General features: G+C 43.7%; 1 protein-coding gene across 1 annotated transcript in view; it reads left to right on the plus strand.

The window, feature by feature from the left end:
• The window catches only part of LOC122933391 (C4b-binding protein alpha chain-like), a 107504-nt gene that overhangs the window by 41620 nt on the left and 46090 nt on the right, over window positions 1-19794 (plus strand). The window contains exons 2-4 of the mRNA XM_044288360.1: window positions 10315-10434; window positions 13800-13991; window positions 15814-15910. Coding sequence (XP_044144295.1) covers window positions 10359-10434; window positions 13800-13991; window positions 15814-15910 — 365 coding nt within the window. The 5' untranslated portion in view covers window positions 10315-10358. The remainder of the gene's footprint in view (window positions 1-10314; window positions 10435-13799; window positions 13992-15813; window positions 15911-19794) is intronic.

A 19794-nucleotide genomic window follows, 5' to 3' on the forward strand; every position in this document is an offset into this window, starting at 1 on the left:
CAGCGAGCGGACCGGCCGGGAGAAAAGGAGTCGTTTCTGGGCAAGCGCGACCTTCCGGCTTTTGGAGAAGAGCAGTGGTCGTAACCAGGGGAGACCGAGGCACAACAATCAGGTAAGTGGGTATGAATTTTATCCTAATCGGTGGGGATTTGTTAATAAAGTATATTTACAAAAATGATCACTGTCAAATCATTAACAGATTTAACAGTGATCATTATGATGGGATAACCCCTTTAAGGGGGTGAACACACGCCAGACAGTGTACTCGGGACAGGGCATCCACGTTTCCCTGTAACCGGCCTGCCCTGTGTTCTACTGTGAACTTAAAGTTTTGCAGCGACAAGAACCACCTGGTGACCCGGGCATTACTCTCTTTGGCCTGGCTCATCCACTTGAGAGAGAGTGATCGGTCACCAGACGGAACTTCCTTCCCAACAGATAATAGCGGAGAGACTCGAGTGCCCACTTGATGACCACGCACTCTCTCTCCACTATACTGTACCAGGTCTCTACTGGAGTGAGCTTACGGCTGAGGAAGACAACGGGATGCTCCTCCCAGTTGACTTCCTGAGACAGTACCGCACCGAGGCCTACTTCAGAGGCATCAGTCTGTACCACAAATTCCCTCTTCAAGTCGGGCGGCACCAAAACCAGGGACCCACACAGGGCTGACTTCAAAGCGGAGAAAGCCTCTTCCGTCTGGTCATTCCAGCGGACTATCGCGGACTTCCGTCCCTTTAAGAGCCCTGTCAACGGAGACGCTAAAGTGGAAAAATGGGGGACAAACCTCATGTAATAGCCCACCATATCGTCCAGGTAAGCCGAGGCGTACTGCCGATGTGGACGAAGTACAATATCCATTAGACGATGGAAAGTGGTGGGGGAGTAATGCAGGCCAAAGGGTAACACCTTATACTGGTACAGCCCCTCTGGTGTAATAAAGGCAGTTTTCTCTTTGGCAGCCCCCATCAAGGGTACCTGCCAGTACCCTTTGGTGGGGCCCAAAACAGAAAAATACCTGGCTTGGCCTAATTTCTCAATAAGTTCATCTACCCAAGGATATGCATCGAACTTTGATATTTTGTTTAATTTCTGAAAATCGTTACAAAATCGTTACATCCCGTCTGGCTTGGGAATTAAGACTATTGGATTGGCCCACTCACTTTTAGACTCCTCAATGATGTCCAGCCGCAACACGAGCTGCACTTTCTCCAAGATGGCTTTTTGCCGAGCCTCGGGTACCCGGTATTGCTTGAACCGGATTTTTGCCTGAGGCTCAGTGACAATGTCATGTTGGATTACGAAAGTGCGTCCAGGGAGGTCTGAGAACACATCCGTGTTCCGACTAACGAACTCTCTAGTTTCCTTAGCCTGTTTAGAGGAGAGGCTGTCAGCAATTTTTATTGTGGCAACTGCTTCCCTTGCATCAGACATAGGAGCCAGAATCTCTTGTCCAAGAAAGCTCGGCAGCGGGCTGTCTTCCATAAAGTTTCCCTATCCTTCCAAGGCTTTAGTAAATTAACATAGTAAACCTGCTCCGGCTTTCACCTTCCCGGCTGGTGTACCTTGTAATTTACCTCTCCAATTTTTCACGTACCTCGTGGGGCCCTTGCCACCTGGCTAGCAACGTACTGTCCACGGTCAGCACCAGAACCAAAACCCGATCACCCAGGTTAAAGTTCCGGACCAGAGCCTGCTGATTATAGATCCGACTCTGGGATCGCTAAGCGGCCTCCATATGTTCCCTGACAAGAGGCAAAATGGTCTCTATCCGCTGTTGCATCTTGGTAACATATTCATGGACACTTTTATGCGGAGTGGGTTGTTGTTCCGACGCCTCTTTGGCTACGTCCAACAAGCCACGAGGATGTCTGTCATATAGAAATTCAAAGGGAGAAAACCCAGTAGAGGCCTGGGGCACCTCTCGCACTGCGAACATGAGATAGGGCAGAAGAAGGTCCCAATCCTTTCCATCTTTGGTCAGCACCCTTTTTAACATAGTTTTTAGAGTTTTGTTAAACCTTTCAACCAGTCCGTCCATTTGTGGATGGTACACGGACGTCCGTAACTGTTTAATACGCACCAACTTGCAGAGTTCCCTCATGACCTTGGACATAAAAGGGGTCCCCTGGTCAGTCAGGACCTCTTTAGGTAGCCCCACTCGGGAGAACATCTCCAATAGCTCTTCAGCTATACGTTTCGCCGATGTATGTCGCAGTGGCACTGCCTCCGGGTACCGAGTAGCGTAATCAAGGGTGTTGATCACGAATATTAAATTTTTTATCGCGAATATAGGTACTTCGAAAATTCGCAAATATTTAGAATATAGTGATATATATTCGTAAGTTCGAATATTCAAGTTTTTTTATCGTAATGCGAATTTTTATTGCAATTTTTTAATTGCAGAGTAAAAACATGAGTCTTCCCTGCTTCTTACTTGTGGGCCAATGACTCATTGGCCCACAAGCAAGAAGCAGGGAGGAATCATAACTTTAAATTGGAAAAATGATGAATATTCTAAAAAACGAATATATAGCACTATATCGAATATATTAGTTTTTTCCAATGTTCGTAATATTCTAAAACAAGAATATATAGCAATATAGCGAATATTCAAAAAAAAAATGAATATAGAGCAATTTAGCTAATATAGTGCTACAGTTTTCTTAGTCTAAGAGTTGTAATTTTTTTCTCATCTGAAGTCCAGATTGGAAAAAAATTGCAACTATTGAAAAAAAAAAGATTATAACACTATATTAGCTAAATTTGTCTATATTCATTTTTTTTTAATATTTGCTATATTGCTATTTATTCTTGTTTTAGAATATTACGAATATTTAAAAAAACAAATATATTCGATATACTGCTATGACTCATTGGCCCACAAGCAAGAAGCAGGGAGGAATCATGTTTTTGCTCGGCAATTGAAAAATTTTCGATAAAAATTCACATCACGAAAATTCGCATACCTTGTCAATTTCTCGAGTAAAAAAAAAAATCATAAAATATAACGAATATTAGAATTCACGAATATTTAGTGAATATTCTACAAAATATTTGTGAAATATCGCGAATTTGAATATGACCCCTTCCGCTCATCATTAGTAATCAAGGACAACCAAAATGTGTTGTTGTCCCCTAGCGGACTTCGGTACAGGACCTACCAGGTCCATAGCGATTCGCTCAAATGGTACTTCGATGATTGGGAGGGGTACCAAGGGACTGCGAAAAAAGGTGCTGGGGGCTAGTTGCCTGACAGGTCGGACAAGACTTACAGAACTTGTCCACCTCTTTAAACACACTGGGCCAGTAAAACCGTTGTAGTATCCGATCCTGTGTTTTCTGCATTCCCAGATGACCCCCGAGAGCATGCTGGTGGGCTAACTCTAACACGAATTTGCGATAAGCCTGGGGCACCACCAACTGTTCAACGGATTCACCTCGCAGCCGATTTACCCGATACAACATATCCTGATGGACCACAAAACGGGGGAACACCGACTCTGCCCCTGGTTGTTGTGGTTCACATCTATTATTAGTACATTTTCCCAGGCTCGGGATAAGGTTGGATCCCGGTGTTGCGCGGTACCAAAATTATCCCCGGAGACATTGAGGTCTGCCAGCTCAGGCCCCGGTGGCAAGTCCTCCATGTCTCCTACCATTACACTCAGTGGGGTTGTCTCCTCCTCTTCAGCCAAAGTGGTGGTCACCCCTACCGCTGGGCCTTCGGACTCAGGCTCCCAGGGTTCTGGTCTCCCCCCTGAGCCGGGCCACTCTGCATGCATATCAGTCACTCTTGGAACAGCCAACAGTGCTGTGAAACCCGGGAAGTCTCTCCCTACTATACACTACGTGCAGAATTATTAGGCAAATGAGTATTTTGACCACATCATCCTCTTTATGCATGTTGTCTTACTCCAAGCTGTATAGGCCCGAAAGCCTACTACCAATTAAGAATATTAGGTGATGTGCATCTCTGTAATGAGAAGGGGTGTGGTCTAATGACATCAACACCCTATATCAGGTGTGCATAATTATTAGGCAACTTCCTTTCCTTTGGCAAAATGGGTCAAAAGAAGGACTTGACAGGCTCAGAAAAGTCAAAAATAGTGAGATATCTTGCAGAGGGATGCAGCACTCTTAAAATTGCAAAGCTTCTGAAGCGTGATCATCGAACAATCAAGCGTTTCATTCAAAATAGTCAACAGGGTCGCAAGAAGCGTGTGGAAAAACCAAGGCGCAAAATAACTGCCCATGAACTGAGAAAAGTCAAGCGTGCAGCTGCCAAGATGCCACTTGCCACCAGTTTGGCCATATTTCAGAGCTGCAACATCACTGGAGTGCCCAAAAGCACAAGGTGTGCAATACTCAGAAATATGGCCAAGGTAAGAAAGGCTGAAAGACGACCACCACTGAACAAGACACACAAGCTGAAACGTCAAGACTGGGCCAAGAAATATCTCAAGACTGATTTTTCTAAGGTTTTATGGACTGATGAAATGAGAGTGAGTCTTGATGGGCCAGTAAAGGGCAGAGAGCTCCAGTCCGACTCAGACGCCAGCAAGGTGGAGGTGGAGTACTGGTTTGGGCTGGTATCATCAAAGATGAGCTTGTGGGGCCTTTTTGGGTTGAGGATGGAGTCAAGCTCAACTCCCAGTCCTACTGCCAGTTTCTGGAAGACACCTTCTTCAAGCAGTGGTACAGGAAGAAGTCTGCAAGGTAAGAAAAACATGACATTGCAGGACAATGCTCCATCACACGCGTCCAAGTACTCCACAACGTGGCTGGCAAGAAAGGGTATAAAAGAAGAAAATCTAATGACATGGCCTCCTTGTTCACCTGATCTGAACCCCATTGAGAACCTGTGGTCCATCATCAAATGTGAGATTTACATGGAGGGAAAACAGTACACCTCTCTGAACAGTGTCTGGGAGGCTGTGGTTGCTGCTGCACGCAATGTTGATGGTGAGCAGATCAAAACACTGACAGAATCCATGGATGGCAGGCTTTTGAGTGTCCTTGCAAAGAAAGGTGGCTATATTGGTCACTGATTTGTTTTTGTTTTGTTTTTGAATGTCAGAAATGTATATTTGTGAATGTTGAGATGTTATATTGGTTTCACTGGTAAAAATAAATAATTGAAATGGGTAAATATTTGTTTTTTGTTAAGTTGCCTAATAATTATGTACAGTAATAGTCACCTGCACACACAGATATTCCCCTAAAATAGCTAAAACTAAAAACAAACTAAAAACTACTTCCAAAAATATTCAGCTTTGATATTAATGAGTTTTTTGGGTTCATTGAGAACATGGTTGTTGTTCAATAATAAAATTAATCCTCAAAAATACAACTTGCCTAATAATTCTGCACTCCCTGTAAGTTCATAATGTAGGTTGGTTGCGATAGCCACCTCGTGGATCCACCTGCCAGAAACCATAGACAGAGACACCATAGCAGTAGGATAGTCTTTTAAGTCCCCATGTATACACATGACTCCGACCTTACGGCCAGTGTACTCAGCGGAGTGTACCAGGAAAGCCCTTACCAGGGTCACCTTCCTGAGTCCAACAGAGCCTCCGCTGGAGTGTCTCCCACCTCAGCCTGGCACAGGTGGTTCAGAGACTCCGGAGTACCCACTGCACACAGTTTCCTGGCATATAATGATTGACGGAAGCTATAGTTCGTGTCCATGGGTTTCCCTTGACGTGGACAGTCCGCTCGAACACTGCCAGCAGATTATTGGAGCGGGGTCCACAGGTGTTACATCCCGGGCGGGTTTGGTGGGCACCGGTTGCTGGGTCCGGGGTAAACAGTTATGGGATTTGACTGCCCCCTACCAACAAAACCCCCTATAAGTTCCGGGTAGCCTCATAGCGCTCCACCAGGTCGACCATCTTCAGCGCATTACCTGGAGGGACCTGGCCAATCCATTGCTGGAGAAGGGGTGGCAGAGCCCTCCAGAACCTGTATGCTAACAACCGGTCCAACATAGCAGTGGGGCTCGGCACGTCAGGTTGTATCCACTTTTGCAACAGGTTGAGCAGGTCATAATACTGGGGTCTCATGGGCTCCGCCAGGTTGAACCCCCACTGATGCACCCGCTAGGCCCGGACCAGCACATTCACCCCCAGTCTTGCCAAAATCTCCCCTTTACCTTAGGGTAGTCAGCCGCTTAATCGTCGGCAAGTCGGAAAACACCCGCTGGGACTCTGATGTCAGAAATGGAGCGACGACCTCAGCCCACTGGTCTTGGGGCAGCTTTTCACTGGTGGCCACATTCTTATACAATCGCCAGGTAGGTCTCTACATTGTCATTTTAGGGATCGCATTTTAGGGTTGCTCCTGCTTTCTGCAAAGCCATTACGTGTTGTAGCAGCAACTGGTTGGTCCCCTGCTGCTGCTTATTAGCCTTGGCGTTGCTGCAGGTTAGCCTCCACAAGGGACTTCATAACAGCTTCCATTTCGTCACGTGACACTGGTTTGAATCAAGCTGGTTTGATAAATGACATACAATCGTGTGCAAAACCAAAAATATTTTGGCGTTCACGCCAGCCTCACTGTCCTTGCCCACTTTAAGCCACCAATTGTAGGGATTTGCTCTGGTAGGCAGGGTAAGTGGACGCAATACAAAGGCAAAACCACGGTTGAAAAGCAAAAGTCAGTGTTTATTCACACAAAAAGGCAGAAACAAAAACACAATACTTGGCAGGGCCCTGGTGTTAATTCACACCGCAGGAATCCTCGAGTTAATTCACACAGCAAAAGTCCACAGAACTAAAAATCACGTCACCTGGCAGTCCACAGCAGGCTTTAGGGGGCCTGGCTTCCAGCTGGAAGCTCTCATGCAGCTCTCAGCCTTGCAGTATGGCGAACTTCTCCGCTCCCAAAACACAGAGCTCCACTATCACCTGGAGGTTCATTCCACACCCAGCTGAGCTGCTGGCTGGGTTTTTAAACCCCAGCTCAAAACCTGGCCTGGACGTGGGGAACAGCCACCCACCCTGCTCTTTGACTGCTCCCAATAAGAACCGGCCCGGATTGGCTTTACAGCCACACTAAGTAAAACAGTGTCATCGAGCACTAGCTGCCACTGACACACAAAATTCCTGGTTCTTATTTCACCGAGGCCAGGAACCTCGGTGACACGTACCTTCCGTCAATGATGGACCCTTACGCCTTCCTACAATTGTTTATTCAATTTTATATTTAAAATTAAGAAAGGGGGTGATTTAAACTTTTATTATTTGTGTGCTTTTTTAACTTCTTTTCACTTTCTACTTAACTTAACCCTTTCAAGACCAAGCTATTTTTCACCTTCGTGACCAGGCTTAATTTAGAAAATCTGACATGTGTCACTTTATTTGCAATTTATTGAGGGGTTTACTGACCACTTTTACCTCAGAGGTGTTTCATAATATTTAGGAATGCTTGGCTGTGAAAATGAAAAATTATATTTTTTACAAGAAAAAGTTGCTTAAGCTCAAATTTTTCATTTTAACAAGGGATAACTGGAGTAAAATCACCCTATAATTTGTTACATTGGGATAGGCTGTAGTTTTTATTGCTATAATTTTTAGTATGCATATGACTTTTTGTTCACTTTTGATAAAAAAATTTGGGGAGCTGAGGCAAAAAAAAACAGCAATTCCGCCATAGTTTTTTATTTTTATTTTACAGTGTTTACCATGCGGAATTAGTACCATAATAATTTTATATATCAGGTCATTACGGACGTAGCGATACCAATTGTGTGTAGTTTGTTTTATTGTTTTATTTTTTTATGTCTTATAAATGAGCGGATATGTGAAGGCTGTTTATTTTCTTTCTAATTAACATTTTTATTTTTTTCAATTTTTTTTAAACTTTTCTTTATTTTCACACTTTTCTTTTCATTAAGTCCCATTTGGATCTTGAATATCCAATGGGGCTGATGGCTGCACTATACTTTGCAATGCTCTTGCATTGCAAAGTATAGTACTATCAGGTTTCCTGATGGCAACACTGTATGCCTTTAAAAGGCGTTCGGTTGCCATGGCAACCATTGGGCCGCTGCCATTGCAGTGTGGCAGCCCGATGGTTGAGAGAGGGAGCCACCTCCCTCTATTAACCCCATGGATGCCGCTGCCGTGGCATCTAAGGGGTTATAGCAGAGTGTCAGCATACAGCTGCTGATGGCGGTTGCTCAGGAACTGAGCCACTGCCTTCAAGTTCAGCAGGACCGCAACAGGGGGCAAAGATGGGGCAGGGGGCTCAGATGAGGGCAGGGGGCTCAGATGGGGCAGTGAACAGTTAAAGCCAGGGGTAGGCACGAGCAGAACACGGCCAGCAAAGTTAAAAGCAGGGGGCACAGATGGGCATCTGGAGCTGATCAGGCAGAGGGCACAGAAGATGCTGGCAGGAAACATTACAGCACACAAATGGGAGCTCAGATCGGGGCAGGGGGCACAGATTGAGGGCAAAGATCAGAAAATGCCTGATTTCAGGCTCTGATCTGCATAGACTAACCAATTGGAGTGATTGCTGACAAGGGACCACTCTGATTGGTCCCTTGCCGGCATTACTGGACTCTACACTCTCCCTGACAGCGGCAGTGTAGGGGCAGAAGCTTTAATCCAAGCGCTTGCAGTGCTTGGATTAAAGAGCTGCCAGAACGTTTATATGCGTGCTATCTGCATGGGGTATGTGCAGATAGCACGTATATAGCCGTATTGCAGTCGTGATGGGGTTAATAACTTTTAACCCAGGGATCTTTTGATCTAGAGAGCTATTAGGGTGAATAGGATTTTGTCGCACTCCCTTCTGAGCTGTGCCTCGTACACAGCTCAGCAGTGAGATTACTAGGACCACCCTGGGAAGCATCAGCAGCCCATGATCTCCCTCTACCTTACCTCACAGATGCCTTGATCACTATTGAACCTGGCATCTGAGAAGTTAAATGATGGGGTTCAGCATGATCGCCAACACCCGCCACGTATGGAGTGGGCCCACCCTAGCAGCGCACCCCATATAATTGTGGTTGCATAATGCCTTATATGTAAGCCATTACGCGTTAAGGGGTTAACAATGTATGTTACCTGTTACACATGTTGCCCTATAGCAATTGTGTTTTCAGAGTAAATGAAAATTCAGTGAAGAGTAATCTATAGGAGCTCTAAGGCTCCTTTCACACGGGAGAGATTTCCGCGCGGGTGCGATGCGTGGGGTGAACGCATTGCACCCGCACTGAATCCGGACCCATTAATTTCTATGGGGCTGTGCACATGGGCGTGATTTTCACGCATCACTTGTGCGTTGCGTGAAAATTGCAGCATGCTCCTCTTTGTGCGTTTTTCACGTAACACAAGCCCCAAAGAAATGAACGGGGTTGCGTGAAAATCGCAAGCATCCGCAAGCAAGTGTGGATGCGGTGCGATTTTCACGCACGGTTGCTAGGTGACTATCGGGATGGGGACCCGATCATTATTATTTTCCCTTATAACATGGTTGTAAGGGTAAATAATAGCATTCGGAATACAGAATGCTAAGTAAAATAGCGCTGGAGGGGTTAAAAAAAATAATGAATAATTTAACTCACCTTAATCCACTTGTTCGCGCATCCCGGTTTCTCTTTTGTCTTCATCTGTGAGGAAAAGGATCTTTGATGAGGTCACTACGCTCATCACATGATCCATCACCATGATGATTGATCATGTGAATGACCATGTGATGAGTGTAGTGACTTCATCAAAGGTCCTTTTTTCTCACAGATGAAGACAGAAGAGATGCCGGCTGCGCGAACAAGTGGATTAAGGTGAGTTAAATTATTTTATATTTTTTTAACCCCTCCAGCCCTATTTTACTATGCATTCTGTATTAAGAATGCTATTATTTTCCCTTATAACCATGTTATAAGGGAAAATAATACAATCTACACAACCTTGAACCCAAACCTGAACTTCTGTGAAGAAGTTCGGGTCTAGGTACCACATTCAGTTTATCACGCGCGTGCAAAACACATTGCACCCGCGCAATAAAAACTCAACAACTGAACGCAATCGCAGTCAAAACTGACAACAATTGCGTACCTACTCGCGCGGGTTTCCCGCAATGCACGGGGACGCATCCGGACCTAATCCGGACACGCTCGTGTGAAAGAGGCCTAAAGAGTGAATGGTGGAATCTAATTGATTACTATGAGCAACTAAGCAAGTTTTCCTTTACACCAGTTTTGTGTTTTCCTCTACATAAGAAAAAAAATCCATGGTTGCAAACACATCAAAAGTATAAAAAGAAGGCTAATAAAAATATAATATATGTCTTCATTTCTTTCAGATTTGGATTGAGCTGTAAAATTGGACATTTCTAGATCTGCCATTATGATGGACCATGTGGTATCTACAGTGTCATTGCTGGTGATCGCTTTAACCTTCTGCTTTATTACATCAGTTTACTGTAAGTTTTTATCTAAATCTGTATGATTTGTCTATTTACCTGCATGCACTTGTTTAGGGAAAAAATACTTTTTACAGCAACCCCTTTGCTGTATAATCTTAATCCCAATATACTGTAGACTACAAGGAATATGGATATCCTGCAGTATGAGACTTACTTCATCTTGTGCAACTGCATACTCTGAAACAAAGTAATAGTTCTTCCAACCATATTGTGAAAAAAAGTGACTAAGCTAATGAGACTCACTGATGAGTACACTCCAGAAGGGTATGACCACACAACTTTTTTTGGATGAGATTTTGAAGTAGATCTATATGCAGGATTTTCAGCCAGAAATTGATCCATCAGGATGGAGAAGTACAGGTCCTTCTAAAAAAAATTGCATATTGTGATAAAGTTCATTATTTTCTGTAATGTATGCAATAAACATTAGACTTTCATATATTTTAGATTCATTACACATAACTGAAGTAGTTCAAGCATTTTATTGTTTTAATATTGTTGATTTTGGCATACAGCTCTTGAAAACCCAAAATTCCTATCTAAAAAAATTAGCATATTTCATCCGACCAATAAAAGAAAAGTCTGTTTTCAATACAAAAAAAGTCAACCTTCAAATTATTATGTTCAGTTATGCACTTAATACTTGGTCCGGAATCCTTTTGCAGAAATGACGGCAATCAGCCTGTGGCACTGCTGAGGTGTTATGGAGGCCCAGGATGCTTCGAAGCTCATCCAGAGTGTTGGGTCTTGCGTCTCTCAACTTTCTCTTCCCAATATCCCACAGATTCTCTATGGGGTTCAGGTCAGGAGAGTTGGCAGGCCAATTGAGCACAGTAATACCATGGTCAGTAAACCATTTACCAGTGGTTTTGGCACTGTGAGCAGGTGCCAGGTCGTGCTGAAAAATGAAATCTTCATCTCCATAAAGCTTTTCAGCAGATGAAAGCATGAAGTGCTCCAAAATCTCCTGCTAGCTAGCTGCATTGACCCTGCCCTTGATAAAACACAGTGGACCAACACCAGCAGCTGACATGGCACCCCAGACCATCACTGACTGTGGGTACTTGACACTGGACTTCAGGCATTTTGGCATTTCCCTCTCCCCAGTCTTCCTCCAGACTCTGGCACCTTGATTTCCGAATGATATGAAAAATTTGCTTTCATCCGAAAAAAGTACTTTGGACCACTGAGCAACAGTCCAGTGCTGCTTCTCTGTAGCCCAGGTCAGGTGATTCTGCCGCTGTTTCTGGTTCAAAAGTGGCTTGACCTGGGGAATGCGGCACCTGTAGCCATTTCCTGCACACGCCTGTACACGGTGGCTCTGGATGTTTCTACTCCAGACTCAGTCCACTGCTTCCGCAGGTCCCCCAAGGTCTGGAATCGGTCCTTCTCCACAATCTTCCTCAGGGTCTGGTCACCTCTTCTCGTTGTGCAGCGTTTTCTGCCACACTTTTTCCTTCCCACAGACTTCCCACTGAGGTGCCTTGATACAGCACTCTGGGAACAGCCTATTCGTTCAGAAATTTCTTTCTGTTTCTTACCCTCTTGCTTGAGGGTGTCAATGATGGCCTTCTGGACAGCAGTCAGGTCGGCAGTCTTACCCATGATTGCGGTTTTGAGTAATGAACCAGGCTGGGAGTTTTTAAAAGCCTCAGGAATCTTTTGCAGGTGTTTAGAGTTAATTAGTTGATTCAGATGATTAGGTTAATAGCTCGTTTAGAGAATCTTTTCATGATATGCTAATTTTTGTAGATAGGAATTTTGGGTTTTCATGAGCTGTATGCCAAAATCATCAATATTAAAACAATAAAAGGCTTGAACTACTTCAGTTGGTGTGTAATGAATCTAAAATATATGAAAGTCTAATGTTTATCAGTACATTACAGAAAATAATGAACTTTATCACAATATGCAATTTTTTTTAGAAGGACCTGTATAAGTACTTTCTTTATATTTCTGGAATCCTTTCGAAATCCACTTCTGGCTTTGGCTAAAAATCCTGCAGACAGGTCTGCTTCAAAAACTTGTCAAAAGCCCTGTGTGGCCGTACCCTAAGACAGAGAGCAGCAAGTCATGTGCTAGAGGGCTACATGGATGGTGCTCTACAATGATAACACTGTTTTATTGTACATGGTCCGACTACTGTCTTTTCCTATGACTTTTCCAGTTTTAGGGTACTTTCACACTTGCGTTTTTCTTTTCCGGCATAGAGTTCCGTCACAGGTGCTCTATACCGGAAAAGAACTGATCAGTTTTATCCCCATGCATTCTGAATGGAGAGTAATCCGTTCAGGATGCATCAGGATGTCTTCAGTTCAGTCGTTTTGACTGATCAGGCAAAAGAGAAAACCGCAGCATGCTACGGTTTTATCTCCGGTGAAAAAAACTGAAGACTTGCCTGAACGCCGGATCCGGCATTTTTTCCCATAGGGATGTATTAGTGCCGGATCCGGCGTTCAGAATACCGGATCCGTTGTTCCGTTATGCGCATGCGCAGACTGAAAAAAAGGTGAAAAAAGTAAATGCCGGATCCGTTTTGCCGGATGACACCGGAACGACGGATCTGGCATTTCAATGCATTTTTTCGACTGATCAGGCATTTTTAAGACTGATCAGGATCCTGATCAGTCTTACTAATGCCATCAGTTAGCATACATTTTGCCTGATCCGGCAGGCAGTTCTGGCGACGGAACTGCTTACCGGATCTCTCTGCCGCAAGTGTGAAAGTGGCCTTATCCGATAAGCAGCTTTCCAGTAAACTCAAGTAAAAAAAGAAAATTCAGCTTTTGACTGAGAAAGTTTTTTAAGCCAAGTACAGGAGTGGATATACTTTTCTTTCTTTTTTGATACATTCCTTGCTTTGACTCAAAAATGCTGCCACAAACAATGCATGTGGGACTCTAGCCTTATAGAGCCCTACTTGCCAACTGTATTCACCAGAGCTGCACTATTGCTCTTTATGGAACAACAACTTAATACACTCTTACCTAAAAACCCATAGCACCATTCTACAATGGCAGTCTACAGGCAGCAGACCATTAGTAAGCTCCAGAGGATAGGTCATCAGTATAAAACTCCCGGAAAACCCCTTTAATGCAATAAACTTACATTTGCTTAAGTGTTACTCCACCAACTCTTCAAATGCTTTTGAGTTCTTAAGGAACTAGGAGTAGCCCTTAAAAAGTGGAACATTTTAGAAGAAAATCTAAACAATCACCATCACCAAGAATTTTTGAAAAATGTCTTTGAGGCCCTCAATTGACATAAAAACTATTATCAATAAAAATGGAAATACTCAATATGCTGACCAATATTGTACATTTTCTTCACAGTTTGTGATTTTCATTTTTTATTTGTTTAAGGTGATTGTGGTTCTCCTCCATCAATCTCATATGGGTTATTAAAAGAAGAATTAGAAAATCAAGAGACATTTAAAGCTGGGGATACTGTACAATACAGGTGCCGACCTGGGTTTATTCGCATTCTGGGAGTTAGAAATACTGTCACTTGTATGAGCAATTCTATGTGGACTAGTCATGAAAAATTCTGCACAGGTAAGAATTAAGAAACCCTTGCTTTGTATGAATGCATAGTTAGAGACACGGCGAGCACTCATGCTCTAGAATATTGGAGAGGGAGCGTACAGGGAGATTGCAGGGAGACTTATTCTACGTCAGTTTTATTTATTTATTCCTTCATTTACTTATTCCTACATCAGCCATAAACTAAGATATGTAATTCAATACCAATAAGATAGAAGCCTTTATTATTAAGCCAGCATGCCAACCAATACAATCCTTAGTGGGGTCAGGTCTTAATGATGATTGTTCTCATGCTATGCTGGCTTTACTTCTTCCAAATTATCCTTCAAAGTCTCCATGTCCTAGAAAAGTCAGAAAGATGCAGAGAGAGGAGCAGCTGGATATTTCTGATGACAAATTCTCATTGATATTAGATGATGTGAAAAATGAGGAAAAGCAGATGGCAGAAGAAGGGCTCCCACCTGTAGGGCAGGAGAGCACTGGGGATGGAGAAGTGGTTTTGCCAGAGCTGATTAATATTCAGTGTTTACTGTCAAGTAACCTGCAGGAGATTACAGACCAGACCAGCAATAAAATGCATATTGTCCCCCCAACCTAACAAGCCATAAAAGTGCATTAAAGATGTTGCGCAGCCATTAAACATGAAGACTGACTATACAGAGCGGTCTTCATTATAAAATGTAAGGCAACTGCTCCGTGTGGCCATACCCCAAACGTATTTACTTTCCGTGTCCGTTCCATCTTTTTGCGGACCATTCACTTCAATGGGTCTGCAAATAAAACGAAAGTTACTCCATGTGCATTCCATTTCCGTATGTCCGTTCCGCAAAAAAATAGAACATGTCCTATTATTGTCCACATTACGGACAAGGATAGTACTGTTCTATGAAGGGCCAGCTATTCCGTTACACAAAATAGGGAGTGCAATTGCGGACAAGAATAGAACATGTTCTATTTTTTCGGGAGCCGCGGACCGGAAGATCGGGGCCATGCTCCGGAAATGCAGATGTGGACAGCACACTGTGTGCTGTCTGCATCTCTTCCGGCCGCGTAGAGAATGAATGGGTCCGGATTTGTTCCGCAACGTTGCGGAATGGAGCCGGACCTATTCTACAGACGTGTGAATGGACCTTTGGGGGAAGATTTATCATACTGCCTAAAAGCAAAACTGTCTTTGTTGCCCATACCAACCAATCACAGCACAGCTTTTGCTTTTCAAAAGCAGGTTAAAAAGCTATGCTGTAATTGGTTGCTATGGGCAATATAGTTTACTTTTTCGGTAGTATCTTAAATCTGCTACGTGGCGTTAACAAGAGAAGCAGCGTACTGTTGTTTCCACACACAGGAATTAAAAATATATATTTTCTCCTGGCCCACCATCTTATGTGTGGGGGGCCTCCTGACTTTCCTGATGGGAGATATCTGTGGTTAGAAGGACTGGGCTTTTGAATTTCAACATGCCCAGATCCTTTTGTTCTCAGGGAAGATGTGTCTTACAACCCTCTGCCAATTCAGAACACATACACCAGGCATGTCCAAACTGCGGCCCTCCAGCTGTTGCAAAACTACAACTCACAGCATGCCCTAATAGCTGTAAGCTATCCAGGCATGCTGGGAGTTGTAGTTTTGAAACTGCTGGAGGGCCACAGTTTGGACATGCCTGACATACACAGTCAGCCGAATCGAGCATACATGGTGGGGAGAGATAGTTGTTGGCGGAATGAGCGAAATTTTGATGGCATTTTTAATAATCCAGCACCTTCTTGCTTATTGCTGCATATTGTATATAAACTAGCATAAAACCATGATATTGTTTATGGCTTCTTGTTCACAGCGAAATCATGTGGAAATCCTGGTGATATAGATAATGGATATTTTGAGGCAACTGATTTCTTATTTGGCGCTAAAGTAACATATCACTGTAATGAAGGGTGAGTATGGATTAACTATGGGGGGCAGTTTTTTTCCCTTTATCAAACTCTTTTTCATTTCATTGTGCTATTAGATAATGATGAAGAGTAGATGTACAGCACTATTAAACTGGGTCAACATGCTCTGGCTGCTGCATGTCGCTCAATCCTGGGCGATAGCAGGTGGTGTAGGTTTTTTCTTACATCCATCTCCAGCCTACCCCTGCTGCTCATGACCTATTTAAGTCCTCTGAGCGCTCAAGTGTTGCATCACTCCACATGGGGAATGTTTTATTAGGTTTTCACTCCTGTTTCCCCTGCTTTTTGTGTATATCAATAAATTACTGTTTTATACACTTCACACACCTCACTTTCCCTTTCTTTCCATGAATTTTTCTATTCAGTGAGACGTGGCACCTTTATTAATAATATTAGTCTGTAAATTGTTACATTAAAATATCACAGAAAATCTCTAACACAATTTTAAAGATATGTAGTCATAAACACAAAGAAAAACTAGTCCATAACAGCACACCATTACTTTTCATTTACTGTCTGAGAAGATTAAGGCTGTGTGGTTGAGAGGGTGCACTCATCTGGCTAATACACTCAACAGAGGCCCCGAATATTAACTCTTTCTAGGGCAAAGCAATCTGAACCAAACAATGTGCAATGTGCTCCTCAGTATAATGAGCTTCGGACAAGCCGGAAAACCCTTGTGTCAGAGAAATGAGTTAGGAGCTGGACAGGTTGGGATATTTACCCTCCTTTTGCCACTTCCTGGTGCATACCCCCATACCTCTTCACTCAGTCACTCGACTTCTCGTCAGGATGGGTGTGTACAGCATTGTGCAGCATATCTTCATAGTGCAAACCTATTGGGTTACCACCAGACTCCTTCCTTTGCGGTATGCTTAAAAGAAAAGACTATCGGAACAAACCTCACACTGTGGAAGATTTGAAGAAAGACATCCAACTGGAAATTGCTGCCATTCCCCCCAATATGCTTAACGATACATTCAGTAACATGGAGTGCCGCGTCAAAATGTGTCTGGTAGAAAACTAAGACCATCAAACGACAGCGGTGGCTCACCCTCTTCCTATATGGGTAAGGTGCACACCCCCTGGTCCCACCCTTAGGACCAAATGTAAAGAATTGTCTAAAAAACCAGGTGTGGGGGGGCACACTTCAAATGATAACACTCAGAGGGATGATAATCATACAGTTTAATAAAATTTAAATTAAGATTACACCCCTAAAACATACATAAAATGTGGTACATCATTGAATATGTTCCAATTAATTAAAATGCACACTCAATTCGCTGGATGGCTCTGAAAAGCAAGATGGCTCTATAGAGCAATATGAACTGTTGTCCACAATCAGCAAACAATTGATAATTAGAGTCCAGCACCTTCAGACTCAAGGTGATAGTGTCCTGCAAGTAAGTGGGGCAGATATATGTATTCACATCCACTGTTTATAACAGTGCCCTCTCAGTCTCATGCCCACACTTGTGCGCTGACAGTCAAGAACTTGAAAATACTGTTGTAAGGTAAACTGCTCCAAACCGAGCCCGGTCTTACCCTTCACCGCTGTTGTAGCGTTGTTCCAGGAGGCCGCACACCCGCAGCGTCCCACGTGGTGTGCTGCTGCCTGTACGCGGCGTCCCATGTGATTTGGTTTCCAAGGGGACCGGATGCAAGCTCGTATGACGTATAACTTGTGCGTCAGCGTCCACTCTGTACTTTTCGATACGTGACTCTTTCTTTTCTTTGCCGGCTTTCTCGCTTTTTCCTTTGTTGTGTGTAGATCAACGCTTACTCTAGACACCGCCAGGCGCGTTTCGGGGTCTCAAGCCCCTTCCTCAGTGGCCTACTGGGTAAGCGGATCTTTGCTCTTTATAACGGGTTAGCTCCACCCTCCTTCATCCAGAACCAAAAGAACGCTGAAAAAGAGAGTGGCAGAGCATGTGGCGAATATCAAAAAAGGCCTGGAGACGCACTCTCTATCTAAACATTTTAAATTAATACATAACTGTGATCCCACAGGTTTAAAATTTGTGGCAATTGAAAAAGTTAAAAAAGCCTGGAGAGGGGGAAACCATATTGCACACATGTCACGACAAGAATCCAGAAGGATCTTCGAGTATGACACCATCATTCCTAGAGGCCTCAATGCAGAGCTTGAGGTCTTTGGGTTTTTGTGAGGGTTGTCCTGTGGAGATGGGAGATCGTAGTCTGGCCGTTTTACCGACACTGTGATTTCCCCTCCCCGCAGGACGGCTTCTCTTAACTACATAGAGATCAGCAACATTCGCCTACACAAAATTAAAGAAATTCTAAATCTTTGAAGGAAAGGCAAATGTATGGTTCCAGCTATGAAGGTGCTGGTCATCCCAACATATGATGGCAAAATTGAGTGAATTTTAAGAAAAAACGCATGTGAAACGCGATGCGGTTTTGATGCGTTTTACATGCGTTTTTCATGTGAGACCTTGTAGTCTTCTCTGATATCAATTTTATAGATATGGGGCAATTGTATTTATTGTTTTAAAGTATTTTATATAAGATATATGTCAAAAAGACACATCATGGTGACTGTTCGGTTCCTGCAAAGCAAATCCACCCCATAGAGTAGTGGAAGCAGAAACAATATGGATGAAGGAGGGTGGAACTAACCCGTTATAAAGAGCAAAGATCCGCTTACCCAGTAGGCCACTGAGGAAGGGGCTTGAGACCCCGAAACGCGCCTGGCGGTGTCTAGAGTAAGCGTTGATCTACACACAACAAAGGAAAAAGCGAGAAAGCCGGCAAAGAAAAGAAAGAGTCACGTATCGAAAAGTACAGAGTGGACGCTGACGCACAAGTTATACGTCATACGAGCTTGCATCCGGTCCCATTGGAAACCAGATCACGTGGGACGCCGCGTACAGGCAGCAGCACACCACGTGGGACGCTGCGGGTGTGCGGCCTCCTGGAACAACGCTACAACAGCGGTGAAGGGTAAGACCGGGCTCGGTTTGGAGCAGTTTACCTTACAACAGTATTTTCAAGTTCTTGACTGTCAGCGCACAAGTGTGGGCATGAGACTGAGAGGGCACTGTTATAAACAGTGGATGTGAATACATATATCTGCCCCACTTACTTGCAGGACACTATCACCTTGAGTCTGAAGGTGCTGGACTCTAATTATCAATTGTTTGCTGATTGTGGACAACAGTTCATATTGCTCTATAGAGCCATCTTGCTTTTCAGAGCCATCCAGCGAATTGAGTGTGCATTTTAATTAATTGGAACATATTCAATGATGTACCACATTTTATGTATGTTTTAGGGGTGTAATCTTAATTTAAATTTTATTAAACTGTATGATTATCATCCCTCTGAGTGTTATCATTTGAAGTGTGCCCCCCCACACCTGTTTTTTTAGAAAACTAAGACCACTTCCAGCATCGCATGTAATGCAATCAATTAAACCTACAACAAGGTATAATGTAGCATATTATTTTAGTTCAGATTGCTTTATCCTAACTAGATATTCTTTGGAGGATAAAATTATAACTAGGGTTGAGTGAACCCGAACTGTAAAGTTCGGGTTCGTTCCGAACTTTAGGATTTTTGGACCCCGGACCCGAATTTTTCAGTAAAAGTTCGGGTTCGGTGTTCAGCGAGTTAATGGTGCTTTTTGAAAGGCTGCAGAGCAGCCAATCAACAAGCGTTTAACTTGTGTGCCCTTAGAAGCCATCACAGCCATGCCTACTAATGGCATGGCTGTGATTGGCCAGTGCAGCATGTGACCCAGTCTCTATATAAGCTGGAGTCACGTAGCGCTGCACATCACTCTGCTCTGATTAGTGTAGGGATAGGATTCTGCTGCTGTGAGGGAGAGAATAGGACAGAAT

Source organism: Bufo gargarizans, chromosome 3 (assembly GCF_014858855.1).
Source record: "Bufo gargarizans isolate SCDJY-AF-19 chromosome 3, ASM1485885v1, whole genome shotgun sequence".
NCBI lineage: Eukaryota > Metazoa > Chordata > Amphibia > Anura > Bufonidae > Bufo > Bufo gargarizans.